The sequence below is a fragment of the Electrona antarctica genome (assembly GCF_951216825.1).
Source record: "Electrona antarctica genome assembly, chromosome: 9".
In the NCBI taxonomy this organism is placed as follows: Eukaryota; Metazoa; Chordata; class Actinopteri; order Myctophiformes; family Myctophidae; genus Electrona; species Electrona antarctica.
Genome location: NC_136790.1, coordinates 17062435 through 17081753, shown reverse-complemented (window position 1 = coordinate 17081753; position 19319 = coordinate 17062435). Strand labels below are relative to the sequence as shown.

At 43.2% G+C, this 19319-nt stretch overlaps 2 protein-coding genes across 2 annotated transcripts in view; one reads left to right on the top strand and one right to left on the bottom strand.

The window, feature by feature from the left end:
- Window positions 1-3359: 3359 nt before the first annotated feature.
- glrx (glutaredoxin (thioltransferase)) lies at window positions 3360-18649 on the top strand. Its single transcript, XM_079510265.1, has 3 exons — window positions 3360-3789; window positions 5078-5219; window positions 17244-18649. The coding sequence occupies exons 1-2, from the start codon at window positions 3583-3585 to the stop codon at window positions 5189-5191; spliced, it is 321 nt and encodes a 106-aa protein (XP_079366391.1). The 5' UTR covers window positions 3360-3582; the 3' UTR covers window positions 5192-5219; window positions 17244-18649.
- Window positions 17360-19319, bottom strand: part of rhobtb3 (Rho related BTB domain containing 3) — a gene marked incomplete at both ends in the record, with an annotated part of 60184 nt that continues 58224 nt past the window's right edge. Inside the window, one exon of the mRNA XM_079510592.1 lies at window positions 17360-17481. Coding sequence (XP_079366718.1) covers window positions 17360-17481 — 122 coding nt within the window. The remainder of the gene's footprint in view (window positions 17482-19319) is intronic.

Genomic DNA, 19319 nt, shown 5'->3' with positions numbered 1-19319 from the left:
GAGGTCCCTGCCTGTACATGGGAGGTCCCTGCCTGTATGTATTGACTTCTACTCTTCCAGGTTTGACACGGAAACAGTGTATATGTATATTATACTATGTATATGTATATGTAATGTATATGTTCCATACATTCAGTTCTATGGTGCCACCCATGGGAAATAACAAAATGTCCTAAAAAAACATGGATATGCATTGTGTGTGTGTGTGTGTGTGTGTGTGTGTGTGTGTGTGTGTGTGTGTGTGTGTGTGTGTGTGTGTGTGTGTGTGTGTGTGTGTGTGTGTGTGTGTGTGTGTGTGTGTGTGTGTGTGTGTGTGTGTGTGTGTGTGTGTGTGTGTGTGTGTGTGTGTGTGTGTGTGTGTACCCTGGTTCAAGTGCTCACACAATGAACTGTAATGGCCTGAGGGCATTGTGAAGAAATCAGGGTGGCTGATCATTTTCAGCTACTGCACCCTTTTACTTGTGGATTAAATTGCCTCTGCACATTTCCCCTGGGTTTCCATGTGCCTCTTTTAGAAAGATAGACGTACCCATCAGAGGGGAAACCTGTTGAGCAAGCAAGCAAGTGATAAGTCTAAAGAGTACAGCCGTGTTGCCCAAAGGCTGAACAGAACCATTTGAACACAGTAATAAGCACATTATAGCCACAGAATCAGTCTACCTTAGTTCTGTTGCCAAGTATGAGATGGAATTTCTATAACCACCAGAATTAATTGGATTTCATCAACTGTCGGGCGGAAACTTCATATGTCCATAATAACCGTTACAGTTCAGGAAATGTCAACATATCCTGTGTTAGTTATTTAGATGAAAGCTTCATTTTGCACTGCAGTTAGATTTTCTACCAATGAATGGCTAGTTTCATGACATTGTGAATAACCTGGATCAACCCCATGCCTGGTCCATGATCTCAACCAAGATAACATGATGTAAAGTAGGCTAACATAGACGATACAGTTAATAACCGTTACCTGGTGGAAGTTTTAAACTTGGCCCAAACCTCTGAGTGCTCATCAATCAAAGGGTTAATTTTAGAGGCAGTTTGATTGGATCATATAATTACCCTTATTTTCACTCTAAAAGACATCTGTTTGGAAATCTGCCCATTCACCTCAGTCAGTAGACACAGCATGTTGCCCTAGCTGCTACCCTGTGTGAAGGACAGGGCACCGTTCCAAGCTTTTTACTGTATCCTGTTTCCTTTGCAGTTGCGTGATTGATTGAGAGGAGAAAACCGGTTTAAATGGATACATGATGCAAATCTTCACTGTACTGTGACTTTTAAAGTATCTCATGGTGATGATTTGTTTCATGCCAGCAACTGGAGCCCTTTACATTTAAAAGTGTATCTATGTCTGTCTGTCTGTCTGTGCAACAATACAGGTATACCCTTTTTAAAGCAGTGGCACTGAAGTATAACTGGGCTCCGGTATGGGGTCGTTTTCATGCCAATAATATACTATGGTGTGTGTGTGTGTGTGTGTGTGTGTGTGTGCTCGTGCGCGTGTGTGTGTCTCCAGCCCCAGGGGTCCTTGAGGTGGTTCCACTGGTTTCAGGGGGGTCCTCAGCAAAATGGTTTAAATTGTTAAAATAACTTTAACCCTTTTAAGCCTATTTTTCCCCAGTTGTTCAAAAATAGCCGATTGTACAAAAAGAAAAAGATTATTAAAAAAAAAAATCTTGAATTTGTGAAATATTTTGAATAATTTTGAATCTGTTCTTATGGGGGTTCTAGCACAATATATTTTCAAACGGGAGTCCGTGGCCAAACACATATCAATTTGGGGGTCCTTGGCTTCATGGCTTGACATGAAACTAGTTTTATCGATAACTTAATATGGTTGTAATAAAACCAAGCTTTTATAACACAATAGGATATATATCACTGTAACTTTGTGATTCTTGTGGGGTTTCCTGGGACCCCCGGCCAGGACATAGTCTGCAGGGGCCTGTGTACTCAAATTGATTGATTGATTGATTGATTGATTGTATCAGTTTGTAGAATGGGTACAGTTCAACTAAAGTACAGGTCAATACAAAATATGCGGATAAAAAGAGAGGATAGAACCAGAAAAAGCACTTTAACACTTTTACATCCATTTTCACTTCATCAGAACATTTAAAGACATACAGATATACACTTCTATGCAAGAAGAAAATTAAGGAAAGCATCATATACGCGGTTAGAAAATAATTTGAATTAATTTCCATCTCAAAGCCCTCCAGATCGAGTGGTTCTCTAGTGTAGACACCGAGGATCCTTGAGCGGTTCCAGGGGGCCCCCAACCTCGCGTCACCAGGCTTTCCTAGGGGGTCCCCAGCAAAATGTATCGAAATCATAGCATCAAAATCAGTTTAACCATAACCCTATATCAACTATTAGGAAATAGGCTAAATAAGCGATCTATGTTTGATCTATCTTTTCCCTTTTTACCTCCTTTATGATGATTTCCTGTTCTTTGGCTATATATAAGTGTATATTTGTACGTCTCTAAATGTTATGATGAATTGAACAATGTGGACCCTCCAGTGCCATCTCTACAGGGGGGCATTGCCCCCCAGATTGGATGTTGTGCCCCTCCAGTCCAGATTGGCCAGTAGTACCCTACCCTACTATAATATTATAGTAGGGAGGATTATCCAAAAAACAAGAAAAGTGATATTTGTGAAATCACTGAATATCCCTTTAAATCTATAAGTTCTTCATGATTATTGTAAATATATACATGTTCAAATTAATTGAATAGTTAATAGAAATACAAGGTAGGCTAATATATGCATGCAGAAGACATTATAATGCTCAGCCCTTTTCAAGCATCACTTTGTTAATAGGCGACTATTTGTTATACATAGGGGGGGGGGGGGGGGGGGTTGAAAAATTAAGTGCCCCCTTTGGAAAAAAGTATGCCCCCCTGCTGATTAGTTCCTGGAGACGGCACTGGGACCCTCTTGTAAACAAGTGTAGTGCTTTATTTGGTCGTCCTCGTCCCACTCACTGTTAACAGTTTTTGTATTGAGTTGTGCTTCAATGAAATGTACTGTAATTCTGCAAACTACTTGATCAATCAATCAATCAATCAATCAATCAATCAATCAATCAATCAATCAATCAATCAAAGCTTGTAGATTTGCTATTTTGGAATAGTTCAACATCAATATTGTACCTGCCTGGCATAAAATGTTTTCAGATTGGGGTCCGCCGCGGGCAAATTCATGTCCTTGACTAAGAAACTGTTACTGGGAAGAAAAAAATGCATCTCAATGGCTTTAACATGCTAATGATTATCCTCCAAATTTGTACTATTGCTTTAAGAAGGGGGAGGATCTCCCAAAAAAGAACTCCTCCTTTTCATTGAATAACAAACAAACACTACGCGGAAGCCATTGAATCTCCTCTCTTCCCTTTCATCACAAATAACTCATCATTTCAAAGCCTATTTTCTGCCTTTTGTCTTCGACTTTATTATTGTACTAATCAGCTCGACACAAACCCTGCAGCTTCCTCGTGTCCCGTTTGATCATCATCCATCCATCCATCACAATAATAATTACTACTAGCAATAACTAAAAAACAACAACCACAATGGCCCAGGAATTTGTGGAGACCAAACTGCGAGTGGACAAGGTGGTGATGTTCATGAAGCCAACGTGCTCCTACTGCGTGATGGCCAAAGATGTGCTGTCCAAGTACAAGTTCAAGCCTGGACACTATGAGTGCATAGACATCAGCGGCCGCGTGGACGCGGGACACATGCAGGACTACTTCATGGAGATCACTGGAGCCCGGACGGTAAAGAGAACGCACGCACGCGCACACACACACACGCGCGCGCTGTCTGAGACAGACACAGACAGCCTCACAGTGTACTGACTGACTGTGTTGTTGTCGGTTGGTAAACTTGCATGTCCAAAACTGTTGTGAAAATAATAGCCGATCTACAAGCTCACATCTCGTCTCATCATCACATGTTGTCAGCTTGTAGAACGGCTATTTCCCCACTACTACCTTTGTGTGACGATGAGGCAGGGAATTCATAAAAAACATGAAACGTTTAGATAATTAATTTATGAATAGATAAGATACATGAGTTTCTGCCTGACAGCGACGCTAATAGTCAGAGTTTACTTACTGTAGCTGTGCTGCCTGAAGACCCACGCCGTTCAAATCTCGGATTGCGGCTTTATATACTTTCACTTTCAGAGTGTAACAGATCGATCTGTCATTTAGCCAACTGGCTCATCACTGATTGATATAAATTGCACATATGCACACTTCAACAACACATTGGTGCCTGTCCTTGAATGAACCTTTTTGGCAGCAATTATAAGTGAATAATTTATGATCCACTTATACAGAATAAGGTAGTGTTATCTCTAGTATGTGTTGCTGGTTACTGGCCAGGTATCTTGGGAAGTCTGTGAATTAGGGCTGCAAAACTCAATTGGAATTGATCAATTTAATGGATTTATTTGATTATAAAAACAATAACAGATGGAATTACCGGTTGACGGTCCCCAGGAAAATTAGTTAATAATAGGCCTATAGCATCAACATTAGTTTACATTTACTTTATACTTAGGCTGTTTTTTTTTGCAATTGTTGAATCATTTAGATTTCGATTTTCTTCCCTTTTTCATATTATGGGGGTCCCTGGACCCTGAAACAAAATATTTCAGATGGGGGTCGGTAGGCCATGTCAATTTGAGGGTCCTTGACCCAAAACAGCTTGAGAATCACTGTTATTTATTGTTTTCCCCCATCTATATTGTCATGATGTGGTTGTTGTGACATTGTAGCATCTTGTCTCTATGTCCATGTAACCTCACGTCACCACCAGGCTTTCCACCTCAGAGGAAAGTTTTGGTATCCCCTGTTTGTTTTTAGTCTCGCCAGTCGCTACGAGTTGGAATATCAAACAATTAAAAAAAACGATTCCAAGAAGTACTTGAAGAAACGTGTTTTGGGGATTTTGGGTGACTACAACATGACGTAAGTTACCATCCGCTCTCGACCGGATCATAAACTTGCGAAAAAGAATGCTTCCCAGGCTAATGTCCATGCTGCTGTGGTGTTGCAGGTGCCCAGGGTGTTCATTGGGGAGGAGTGTATTGGAGGCGGCAGCGACGTAGCAGAGCTGGATGACAGTGGGAAGCTACAGGGCATGCTGCAGTCCATCGGAGCGCTGCAGTGAGTGACCACCTCCACCACATGGCCCACAGGTACACCAATGACTGATTTATTATACCCCATCGCATGCCATGCTGCCCAGAGCCATCTAATAGAACAGTTGCGATATTGAGGGGGCAGAAACCGAGCGCTCGAGCGCTGTTCATGCAGCCTGAAATGGGGACAAGCTGGAGTTTAAAATACATCGTTTTCAACTAGGACGGCGCAAATAAGAGCAATTTTAGGCATGTGTGCAACATGCCAACTGTTTTAAAGTATTGTACAGTAACAACTAAAGTCTCTGTAATGGTTATGTTGTACGATTACTACAAAACAATCTAAAATAAAGGGATTTAAGATAATTAAAGCTGGGCTGTTGCCTGGGTCCAATGCATTTCGGCCTACTTCCGGTCCAGGACCTATTTGTTGTCCCCATTCTCAATAGAAGTATATGTAGAAGAGCCGCCATTGGACTGGCCCCATGAAGTGAACTTAGTTTTCGTAACTCTGTCTTACTCTGGCAAGAACTGATCTTCAAGCTGACAGTGTACACGTTGTCAGCTAGAACATGAGTTCTCGGCAAGAGACACCGGGCGTGTACACTATGGAGAAGTACTACTTTATATTAGGCTTAACCACTTGAACCCCATCATCCATAATCTTGGGGGAACATTAGCCCCAAATTGCAGATCTGCAAGCTTGTAGATTGGATATTTGTGTGAGTACAGAGCCACACATGTTGCCTATCCCCCTATATCACGCACGCACGCACGCACGCACGCACGCACGCACGCACGCACGCACGCACGCACGCACGCACGCACGCACGCACACACACACACACACACACACACACACACACACACACAGTTTGGTTTTGCAGGTTTTAAATTTGGTAGGAGGGTTGGTCAGACTCAGAGTGGCAGGCTTTAGGTGGCAGACCTGAGAAGACTCGAGGGCTGCACTCACTGTCTTCTTTCCAACCTCCCGAGTTCAAATCCCGGGCAAGGCCCCGTGTTCTTGTGTCAAAATTGAGTCTTGTTTCGCAACAAGGAGGTGAGAATAAGGACAAACGTAGCATAGCAGAGACCCAGAACAAGAGGAAAGTATGTCTGCCTGCCACGCCCACAGGTGCAATGAATTTGCTCTTACGTAACATTGCGTTTCACTCGGGGCTGTGATCTGGTCTAGAGCCCACCTAGTCTCTGATCCAGTCTAGAGCCCACCTACTGTATCTGGTCATTTTGTATACACATTACACACACACGCACGCACGCACGCACGCACGCACGCGCGCGCGCGCGCGCGCACACACACACACACCAGGCGCGTAGCGTGGATCAAATGATTGACTGGGCAAATTAGCATCGCGAGGGGGGGGTTCGTAGCGCATCCCCGGCCGATAGGTGTGAACAGTTTGGGGAACCATTTAAAACAAAGGCGGGCGGCTTGCATGCTGTGGTTTGCTATACTAAACAGAAATGTGCATGCACAAGAGCCGCCAAAGTAGGCTATCTTTTGTTGTTTTTCTTGTTTTTTTCTCCCCCTCTCTTCGAAGTTAGACTGGGCCAGCTCTAAACTGACTAGGCCCGACGCCGGTGACACACACACACACACACACACACACACACACACACACACACGATTAACCGAGAAGCATTTTTTTCTCCTTATAAGCGAGCAGACATGGGAAAAAATCGACTAGATCGATTATTCTGATTAACCGCATAACCCTACAAAGTATAATAGAATAGCTATCATTAAAAACATTTGTGAAAATGGCAGATCTACAAACTGATAACGCAGCGCATTGCAACGCATTGTCAGCTCGTAGATCTGCTATTTTCACAATAAAAACAAAACCATGGCAAAAGTGGTGGCACGGTCTCACAGCTAGAAGGTCCTGGGTTCGTTTCCCACTGGGGACACTGGGGGCATGATCTCTCCTCCGCGTGCAGTAATCCTGGTCTCTATACTGCCTCCCCCTGGCCAGCCGGGGCGCCTGATGGAGGGGAAAGGAACTGGTGGGAGTAACGTGTTCCTTCCACGTGCTACGTCCAACCGGTGAAAAGAAGCAGCGTGGACTCCTCATGCATAAAAGGAAGCATGAGGTCAGTCTGTTGCTCTCCCCAGGTTGGCAGAGGAAGTGTTAGATAATTGACACTGGGTGAAAAAAATGGGTTGCAAAATCGTGTGATTAAAAAAATAAAAAAAGCAGAGGCAAAAGTTTGAAATAATACAATAGTGATTTTGAAGTCATAATATCGCCCAGCCCTAGATCACAGTATCCAGCCCTCACCTCATCACCAGAGATTTAGAACAACAGGTGTGCATTGTTTATTATTGTTTATCATTATCAGATGACCTTAGTGTCCCAAAAATGCAATGTTATCCTTGTACAATGAATAGTTCAGACGTTATGTGGGTCAATTTGTTCATAATTAGAGTCGTTTTGATACCGAATACCGATACCAGCGTCGGAAATGACTCGGATATACAGCCTAAAATGCGGGATCGGGTTACTGTATCTGGGAATTCGTGAGTGTACAGTATGCACCGATCCAATATCACATAATAATTACATAATGTGGTTTACACGACACAGGCAAACAACATGCACAATGCTAGTGGAGAATGTAACGTCAGAGCTAGCAAAATGTCAGCAATTTGGCAATATTTCTCATTGGAAAATTCCACCAATCAAATGGTGATGTGTGCAAGAAGAGTGTTCCGTTTTTGAGGGGTGGAAATCGTTTTGCCAATTGTATTTGCTCTTGTTTTACACAGCGCCTAAGCCACAGTCTTTTGAGTGTACATACAAAGTTGTTGCAGAAAACAGTGAGTTGAGAAAACAGGCTTGAAAGGTTCACTCCTGTGGACTCTAACATTACACCTAGCTACATGTTTAAGCATTTATTTCATATTTACATGACGATTTTAGCTCTAATATTTATTTCAGACATGCTCTAGTATGTGAAGAGTCTGCCTGTGCTATCAACTCATTTTGGATAAAATATAAATAAATTCAGTTTTTCTAGTCTAAATATGGACGTTGCACGATGGCAGGCTCTCAGTCAAATCTGGTCACATAATTTGGGGATACTTGACATGAAAATGGTTGAGAACCAACTGAACAGAGATGGAAGAAGTACTCAACTACTCACATGGTTTACTTAAGAAAAAATATAAATACTGCAATGTATATACTCTGTTACAAATAGAAGTCCTGTATTAAAATGTACTTGATTAAAATGTACTCGGGTAATAGGGGGCATGGTGGCACAGTCGGTAGTGCTGTCGCCTCACAGCTAGAAGGTCCTGGGTTCGATTCCCACTGTGGGCGCTGGGGGCGTGTTCTCTCCTCCAGTGCCCATACCCGAGGGTTGGCGAAAGGGCCTTTCTGTGTGGAGTTTGCATGTTCTCCCCGTGTCCCCTAGGGTAGGTAGTAGGTACCCTCACAAAAACATGCAGTAATCCTGGTCTCTAAACTACCTCCCCCTGGCCAGCCGGGGCGCCTGATGGAGGGGAAAGAAACTGGTTCCTTCCACACGCTACGTCCGGCCACGGAAATTCCCCCCTGTCAGGTGAAAAGAAGCAGCTTGGACTCCTCATGCATAGAAGGAGGCATGAGGTCAGTCCGTTGCCCCCCCAGGTTGGCAGAGGAAGTGTAGCGCCCAGGATTACATTAGATAATTGGCACTGGGTGAAAAAACTGGGTTGCAAAATCGTGGGATAAAAGTATTACTTGAGTAATCGTGGGATTACTCGAGTAATATGTACTCGAGTAATAAAGTACAGGAATCAGGATCAGAATAAAAATATATGATGCATGTTCTCTCCGTGTCCCCTAGGATAGTTATTAGTTACCCTCACAAAAAACATGCAGTAATCCTGGTCTGTATACTGCCTCCCCCTGGCCAGCAGTAATTGCAGTGGAGTAAAAGTACAATATTTCTCTCTGAGATATAGTGAGGTAGAAGTAAAGGTATTGAAAATGTAACTACTGAACAAAGTAAAAAAAAAAATTGTACTTAAGTACGTACTGTACATTAAGCACCAGATGGTTAGACACAGCAGACAAAGTGCCACTACTACCAAAGCACAAACAGTGACCTGCTGTCAGCAATGTTAAGCAGCCCACCAGAGTGGCATACGGCAGAGCAGAGAGAGCCCGTACGTACGGTACCAATTAGGGAAATGCTGTTGTAAAGCAGAGAGAGTCTGGTCAACTCCTGATTTATGCTCTGTCGCACGGCGACGGGACACGCCAAATGCAGCAGAGCAGCTGGTGCGTCGTGAGCTTGTAGCGGTGTTGATTTCGTCGACTAATACTATGACGCCGACTACCCTTTTTCACTGACAAAAACTACATGAAAACTAAGCCATGATGACTAAAACTGTGACTAAATATACTGTCAATTTTGTCAACAAATGAAAACTAGACTAAAAGGTTAGGACGGGACGAGTGGAGATATCCGGTATGAGTAAAAGACACAAGTCATTTTACACTTGGTTGCATGCTGAAAATAGTCGATCTACAACGCGTCGCAGCACGACGCGTTGTGAGCTTGTAGATTGGCTATTATCAGCAAGTGTAAAATCGGCCATTACGACGGCATCAAGGCCCGCCAAAATATATTTTAGTCGACTAAATCACCTGTAGATTAATCGTATGATATTTAGTCGACTAAAACTAGACACTAAAACATTCAGGGTGACTAAAATGTGACTAAAACTAAATTAAAACTATTCAAAAGACTATGGGCTCCATCTTGCGCCACCCTAATCCCTTATCCCTAAACATATTTTTTACTATTTTGAAAAACATTTTAAAATAGTTCAACTAGCCGATCTACATTGAGACATTGTGAGCTTGTAGATCGGCTATTTGAACTATTTTAAAAGGTTTTTAAAATGGCTAATTAGTTTAGGGATAATGGTTAAGGGGTGGCCCAAGATCTAGCCCTGCTATGACTATGAAACTAAAATGTGCTGTCAAAAACAACACTGGTGAACTTGTAGGTTGTCTGTTTTCTTCTTTTTTTTAAAATAATTTTATCCCACGATTTTGTAACCCATTTTTCACCCCTGTGTCAATTATCTAATGTGATCCTGGGCTCTACACACCCTCCGCCAACCTAGTCCCCATATATGGGGGACATGGGGAGAGCAACGGACTTGAACTCATGCTTCCTTCATGCCTGAGTGTCCAAGTTGCTCCTTTACACCTGACAGGGGGGAGTTTTCCTGGTTGGACGTAGCGTGTGGAAGGAACACGTTATTCCAACCAGTTCCTTTCCCCTCCATCAGGCGCCCCGGCTGGCCAGTTTAGAGACCAGGATTACTGCATGTTTTTTGTGAGGGTACCTACCCTAGGGGACACGGGGAGAACATGCAAACTCCACACAGAAAGGCCCTTTCGCCAACCCCGCCTCGGGCAAGGTTGTCTGTTTTCTGTACACAACCTAAGTATGAATCGGGGCGGAGGAGTTCAAAAGCAGACGAGGGGAACGGGGGAATGGTTGGCTCTCAGACAGAGGACACCAAGGCAAGTACTGCATAAATAAGTTAACTGTAAGCCCTCCTCGTCAACGCATTAATTAATAAAAAAGTAGGAAATGAAGTGTCTGTTGGGATGCTGAGCATGGTGGAAAAAAAGACAGGAATACATTTATGCAGTATGGTTGTCACAGAGATAGAAAAACCACAGACTAAAACATGCATGCCCACGCACTCGCACGCACACGCACACGCACACACACACACACACACATTTGTATTGCTACTAGAATTTCGCGGGCCTTTGGCCCGCTCATCCCAGAGTTGCGTTGCCCCGCGTTGCGATACAGAAGTCCACAGATACAGAAGTCCACAGTGACACGCGTTTTATGCAGCTGTTTTGTGTTGCAGCGCGTGCGCGCGCGCGCGTGTAGTGTTGTTGTTATCCATATATGCGCCTCGGTTCGTCCCGTTTGTTCCACGCCAGGTGTCGACGCAGTCGTTGGCGCAATTTTTGTGTTTGCATGGTTTTAGCTGTGTAGGCATACCATATTCTGAATTTCCAAAAAGAGGACACATGCGCGCGTGCATGTGGATGTGCACATGCGCGTGCATGTGCATGTGTCGTGCGTGGGCGGTTCTGTTAAATTCAGATGTCAAAATAATCTATAGCCTAACAATAAATTGATCAAATATGCTCTATATTAGTGATGTATTTATTTAAAGCAGTGGCTGTCAAAGGTGTGATCCAGGGACCCTCATGGTTCCTTGAGGGGGTTCCAAATGGACCCATTATAGGTGTGTAACTCTGAGAGTGTACAAATGGAACCAAATGGACTCTTTTATAACTTTTAACTCTGATACTGTACAAATGGAATGAAATGGGACTGTTATGGGTCCATTTGGTTTTACTCTCAGAGTTCTGGGGGTCCTTGAAATGAAAAAGGTTGAGAACCTGTATGCAATGGCTTATGTCTTGTAAAAAGAGAGAGCAGCCTATTCTCCAAACCATCATATCTTATGCTTTGCTAGGTTGTACAAAATAATATTGGGTCAATATAATTTGTGTGCTCTCTCTGTCTCTCGCTCTCTTCTCTCTCCTCCCTCTCTGGGGTGTGTGTGGGGGGGGGGGGGGATTAGTTGCGCTGCCTTCCAGGGCTAGACTTCTCCAGCAGCGGTGCAGAACCGAGAGAGTGACACATTATTTTGGATGTGAACTGCGCAACGTTTAGCTTTAAAGATCGGATTGTGTAGTCGCACCGGTGCTACGAAGTGAATGTTACAACTCGCACGGTGATATTGTAAGTCGCAACTGCGAGTACCTAGTCGCACTGTCGAGCCGTGTGTGGTGTAGTGCCATTTTCGCTGCATCGCGAGGCGATCCAAAATCCCCCCCCGCGCACGCACGCACGCACACACACACACACACACTGTACGTAGCTGTTTGTTGTTGCAGCGCGCGCGTGTGCGTGTAGTGTTGTTGTTGTTGTTCGTATCCATATATGCGCCTCGGTTTGTCCCGCTTGTACCACGCCAGGTGTCGACGCGGTCGTGTTGCATTATTGTAACTGTCCAAGTTAGAATCAGTGTGTGCGGTGTGTAGGTGTTCTTCTTCTACGTTGTTTTGGTATGTGTGTGTGTGGGTGACGTGGTGGGCTTTGAGCAAATGGGAGAGGGAATGTAGTGTTGCCAGGTCCGCGTATTGTAAGCGAGTGGTAGTGTGTGTAAGTAGCGTGTTGAATGGCATTGTTCCTGTGCTTGTTTTCATAGACGTGGCAACAAATGAGGCGGGGGTGTCGGTGCTTGTGGCGTGTTTGTGTTTATTATTGATATTGATATTGTTTGCGAGTGTGGACGGGAGGCGGCTTTAGTGGCAGTGCAATGACAATTTTTACGCGGGTGTGGGCGTGTGGGCGTGCGGCGCGACATGAGGAGATAGCCGTGGATCGACGCGGAGGGTAAGTCTGTGACGTGTTAGTGTGTTGTTGCAGTGTGTGTTGCTCCTGCTTCGGTGCTTCGGTGCTTCGGCGTCGGCACCCAGCGTGTCAGTGACGTAGTAGCTGGTGACTTTGGGTATTGTGTTGCGCACATGTTTTCACTTGTATAATAGATACTTGTGTTGTGAGGAAATTGGAAATTGGTCCTCACTTACAATGTCCATTTCTGAAAGTCTGCAGGTTTTGCCCTCACAAATGCACGTACACACAGTCGCAAAGTGCAGAGTATGACAACCAACCGTTGAGTACTAAGTAAGTCAGAGAATTCTTTCTAAAACATCTCTTTATTGAGGGGCCGGCGGTCATGTTAATAAACTACGGTACCCACAGTTTGTACAGTAATAATGTCACTGGCCCAGTGGGCTCTTGTGGAGCCGTTGCACTGTCCCCATACGGTGTCACCTCAATGTCCTCAAACACAGCATGTTGTGTGGATGGGCAACACTTTGTTTCAATGGTCCTGTGTCAGCTATTATTTACCCGTTTGCTTTGTATAGGATCAATATATATATATATATATATGTGACCAGATTTGACTGAGAGACTGCCATCGTGCAAATTCCAGCTTTTCACCAGAGGAGAAAAACGTTTTTATTTTTTTTATTTTTTTCCAAATGAGTTAATAGCACAGGCAGACTCTTCACATACTAGAGCATGTCTGAAATAAGTGTCAGAGCTGAAATCAACATGTAAATAGGAAATAAATGCTTAAACATGTAGCTAGGTGTAATGTTAGAGTCCACAGAAGTGAACCTTTCAAGCCTGTTTTTTCAACTCGCTGTTTTCTGCAAGACTCTATAAGCCATATCTCCAAAACTGGTGGGCCAAACTGAACAACCAATATGTCAATTTGAAGCTATGATTCCCTGCTTTCATAAGACAAAACAAACGAAAATTAAAAAAAGATTCAATGGCAGTCTCTCAGTCAAATTTGGTCACATATATTATATTATATTTACATTTTACCCTGGTTTTGCACACAAGGTCCTATGATTAGTCCATAACGGCAGAACAGTGATGCTAGTTAATACACCAGTGGTTCTCCACCTGTGGGCCGTGAAGATATTACAATGGGGCCCCCCAAATAATTGGCAAAAAGATTTGAATCAGAATATAGCAGCATTATTCATATGAAAGAAAACGTTAGAAAAATGCCATGGTAGTTTTTCTTTAAAGGCTCTAGTGAATTGAAAAAATATGTTTTTCACACTGTTTAAAGCCTATCAATTGATGCCAAAACAATGGGAAATGTCCCATTTGTTTTATATTTTATATTTATATTTATATATTATCAAAGGTCCCTAAAAAGCTTCCTGTGAACGAAAACGTGCTGCGAAATGACATACATACGCTCTGATTGGTTCAGAAACATACAGGCTTCGGTTTCAGACTGAAACTCCAAAATAAAAAGCCATTGCAGTCTGACTTTTAACACCTTGTCAGCTTTTATTGTGATACTGTTTTTTTGTTTGATCATTCAATTTAACGTGCTCTGAAAATGGACGTGGCTAATCAGCTGGCATGCTGCCAAGTGTCTAAGATTTTCAAGTGGGCCCTGATCCGGAAAAAGGTGGAGAACCTGGCTAACTATGCTTCGCCATCATCATTTTTCGACCGCGGTCGAGATCATGGATTTCACAATGCCACGCCAGACTTTCCGGTCCTTCATTGCCATCCCCAGTTCCTGCTTACTGATGCATGTGTCCCTAGCAATGGCATCAGGGAATGAGTTTTTTACCTCTGGTCTGCTTTGAGGCAGGATTCCAGAGAAGAAGGGAAGATATAACCTCATTGTCAGCTCTGTAGCAGTGGCCGGCAAACTGTGTTCTTTTGGATCGGGCTAGTGAAGAAACACGGGGAAGGTTGCCGTATATAAGATTAGTCGATGGGTGGCTCTTCCAAGAGAGATGTTGCACTCATTAGAAGGCGGGTGTAAGTGCCATCCAACTGTTTCTCTAATTTCTTTGAAAGTGTCCATGTCTCGGAGCCATAGAGTAGAATCGGCTCGACGGTCGTCCTAAATATTTTTACTTTGAACATCTTACTAAGCTGGGATGACCAGATCTTATGCTTCGCCATTCTAAGGTGTCATGTCCCGAAAATAGCCGATCTTGTAGATCTTCTATTTCCAGTCTGGTATGACAATGCTGTACGACGGAATGTAACATGAAGCAGGACGGGGGGCCAAACACATCAAGTTCAGGATTTAATATTTGACAAGATAATGTAGATTATTGTGGTACAGCAGGCAGCACACCATTGTCACTACGGTGTAAAACTAAATCGTTGCAGTCGGTCAGAAACCTTGTATCCCCATATTTCCTTCTTTTTTTTGAATGTTTTTATTATGTTTAAAAAATGAATGCCCTACTGCGCACAAAAGTAGTGAAAATAGTCGATCTACAAGCTCACAAGAGAGCTTGTAGATCAAATTTCATTATATGTTTTGAAACGCTTAAACCTAAAGCCCGTCCGTATTCTGGTGAAAACCTTTGCCGAAAATGGCTGATCTATTTTCAGTGAAAGCTTTCCCCACAATAACAGAAAACAGAAAATACACTAGCATAGAGCCCTGAGGGACTCCGCTCAACCATACGGGGTTTAAGTGGTTAAAATAATAACGTAATAAAGGGAACGGTTTTGGACATACAAGGTTTACACTCCGACATTAACGAAATATTATGCACCACTTGATCCTCTCCAAAATCAATGTGGGCCTCTGACCACACCTCTTATTATAATACTGTACACACCCTAAAGTACCGTAAAACATTAATGTAAACACATGTTCATACAAAAATAACCGTATAAATTCTCAAGACATTAAATTTGGTGTCGAGTAAATCTCTCAAAACGTGTTGCCCAGGCATAAGTCAAAGTCACCCAATGACACGTCATGACATCTCAAAAAAAGCACAGTGATTGAAATATTATTGTCAAATATTACGTCTCAAAAGATGATTATGTGTAAATAGCAGTGAAATAGACGACAGTAAAACAAAGTGTTGCCCAGTGGCCACTATGTCCAAACATGAAAATACCACATTTATGTACAGGACATTTTACAAAAATAGTCACAGCACCTTTAAATCATACATCTTAAAAAAAAGAAAGAAAAAAAAAAAGAGAGAGAGAGACAAACCAGAGGTGTTGCGGTTTTAAATTGACCAGCTTTTTCTCATGGTATAAATTAGATCTTAAATGGCGTGTGTGAGCTTCTGAAGGCTGTTATTTTTGCAAACTGGTGATGAGGGTTGTGGTCAAATAAAATGTAAGACTTGAAGTTGAACTTACAGACTATAGCTTAAGCAAAATGTTAAAAAAAAATTGCCCCTGTAGCTTCAATATAAGAAGCACACCATTCTTTTTATTTCAATATAATGTGTTAACTGAAGAATTTAATCAAAAGCTACTTCCCAGAATTAAATTAAATTGAGACAGACTTGTCCTAAACAGACATTTTCACACAGTCATAAATCAATCATGACCATTGAACCTGGCCCCCATAGACGCTATTTATTTAGGATTATAGATCTGAAATCATCTAATGTACGCAACACAGCTGATCCTGATCATACACTACATTGACTTTGTCATATTGCATAATGAAAATGAGCTTTACTGTGCTCCCAGTAGCGTCAACCAGTTAGGTGAGCCTTGAATGCTATGTATGCAGGTAAATAATTACCACTCAAATGCAGATTGAGCCCCAGTAAAAGGTGAAGGCTCAAACTATAGTGTTAGTTCAGTTTAAGAAATGTCATGTCAGTCTTTTAGAACTACACTGTAACATATCTCGCGTGTTAATTTAACTCTTGAGTGTAAAAACGGACCCTTACTGGACCATTTAACAGAGTCAAATGAACACTTTTGTAACAGTACAGTGTAATGGGACGTGTTATGCAATTGTCTGATGCTGCAGTTATGCGTCCAACAGTAAGATGCACAGATGTCCTCTTGACTTGACCGTTTCATTCAGTTTGATACAACTCTTCTGGTTCGGTTCGGGTCGGTGTCATCGTTGCATTATTGAAGCGTGAGTCAGGTTTGAAGAATATAATTCAGTATGTAATATACTTTTAATATTTGATTAATCCTCCATGTTGTATGAACAGTGTTGTCGATCTGTGATCATCGTTTTTGCGTCTACAGTTAGAAACATAAATCCTCTCCGGTTGAAGCCGCCACCGCCCGGTATCCAGCTAGTTTTTGTATGTCTTCCATTGAGAGGGGGTTTCATGGTGGGGGGGGCATCGTTGACCTTTACTTCCTGCCATGCATCCCTGGAAGCTTAAAGACACAGAGCTTCAATATTATTGCCTGATTCACACTCCGGCGCACTAGTGACGCCGCGCGGAGAAAAAAAAGCCGACCGACGAGGTCGCCTGTTTCCGTTGCGCGACTACAACATCACGCCACGGAGTAGGAATCGGCCTATAATCCTCCAGAGTTGCACAGGTCGTGGCTTCCATGTCGGGGGGGAGTCCGCACCGCTCCGCTCACACGGCAGTCTGTAACATGGCTTTCTCCTGTCTCCTCCTCCCCCTTCCTCCTCCTCCTCCTCCCATCATCATGGTGCAGCCCCTCCCTACCGGCGCTCTGTGCCATCCTCCCCCCTCCCCCCACCCCTCCTCATCCTCCTCCCCCTGTTGTCCTCCTCCTCCTCCTCCTCTGCAGGGCGTGGCGTCCGGGCTTTGTCACATGACCATGCAGCGGGACTTGTTGCGTAGCTTGCGCCGGCGCTGCTGGTAGTCGCTGAGCTCCTGCAGGTAGCCCCTGGATGGCCAGCGAAGCCTCTCCACCTGCTCACGCTCCTCCTCTGGAACGCACACACACACACACACAAACGCACACACACACACACACGCATGCACGCACGCACGCACACGGATGATTAAAAGGTAAGGGTAAGTGATGTTTTCACGTTAAAGTAAGTGTTAACTATTCACTATATTCTAAACATTGCTATACAGTGTGCTTGTTTAGTAACAGGAGGCTTCCTATCTCTGAAGTGTTTTAGTAAACGGATGGAAGAAATGCATTTTTTTCGGGTCGGGATACAAGTTTTATCCAATCGGGAAGAGAGAATTCCTACAGGATAAACGAGTGAAATAGTGAAACAAAGAAACGAGCAGGCAAACCTTTTAACTGGAACACTATATTGAAATTCAAAGCTGATGAACGGGTACTCTCTCCTGATTGGATAAAACTTGTATCCTGACCCGGAAAAAAATGCAGAAATGAAATTGTCAACCCACCTGAAATGTATCCGTTTACTAAGGAGCTGGAGACGAGGAGACCCCCTCTACTCTACAGTAGAGCAATGATCATTATCACAGAATATAGAGCTTTAACTTTGTCACAAAATAACAACCTTTAGCTTTAACCAAAACTATCACTTACCCTAACCTTTAATAGTTACAAATGGATGATTAATGCTATGTCACGTTAGGGTGGCTAAGCTATGCCAGTGTGAGCCGGCTTTCATCGACCGACCAATGACAGATGGATTGATTGAGTCGGTGGAACTGGGCCTTACATTCACGACCCGACCCGTCCACGAACACAAACAATCCGTTAATATTGGAGAAAAAATCCCCGGTCTTAATTTAACTCTGAGAGTTACATACAAATGGAAAACAGAGTTAAATTAACACTGACGATTTTACTTTTGCAGCAAGGTGAATAGCTTAATGTTACTTTTATTACGCTTAAAGGCTGATTTATTTCTGGTGTGTCGTACTGTTGTGCAACAAAACAGCGCAGACGCACGACAGATGTCATTTAGATGTTTTTTGGCCCCGAAGCCAAACGTTAGCCTTAAGAAGAAGAACCCGAGGACCAACACTGACCATGTGCTTTGCTGGCTACTTAAGTTAAGACCCTACACTTATGCCCTTAAGTAAACCGTCCACTTATCCACATAAACACGTCTCTTTGTATAATGATTAATGATGGCAATAAAACATGCTAAATGCTACAGTGCTAACCAGAGCCGTGTGCTTATTAATCTGTTTCAGTCTTATTTACTCATGTCATTGACGATGTGCATGTGCTATCTTGACATGGGCCGCTGCACGTGCACGCCACGGCTATAACAGCTGAAATAAGGCCAGTCAGTGTGCAGCTAAAGACCCTTCAAACATAAAGGAAGCAGCTCGAGTCCCGTGTGTGTGTGTGTGTGTGTGTGTGTGTGTGTGTGTGTGTGTGTGTGTGTGTGTGTGTGTGTGTGCGTGTGCGTGTGCGTGCGTGCGCGCGCGCTGTGGTTGGACATAAACTCTGTATGTCCATTTTCCATCTTTCAAATTTTTATATTCCGCCCCCACAAGTGCCCCGCTATGAGCTTGTAGATCTTCCTTTTTTTTATCGTGAAAATGTGGTGCAAATCTTTACATTTATATTCTTTCACAGCAAACTTTTTTTAAAGCAAATATTTGTTGTTCCAGGGACAACACATTTTCTGATGGGGGTCAGCGGCCAGATACAGATAATTCTGACATGAAATAGGGTACAATTTAGGCATTTAGCAGACGCTCTTAATCCAGAGCGATTTACATTAGGCAAGAACAAAAGCATGGGAATACATCAGATATATAAAATGCATTTATCATGAAACATGCGTAAGCTAAGAACGTACGTTTGCACACTGAGCGCACT

Coding starts and splice junctions, on each gene's coding strand:
- glrx (XM_079510265.1), top strand. CDS start 3,583: ATGGCCCAGGAATTTGTGGAGACCAAACTGCGAGTGGACAAGGTGGTG. Junction 3,790..5,077: donor AGATCACTGGAGCCCGGACG/GTAAAGAGAACG, acceptor GTGGTGTTGCAG/GTGCCCAGGGTGTTCATTGG.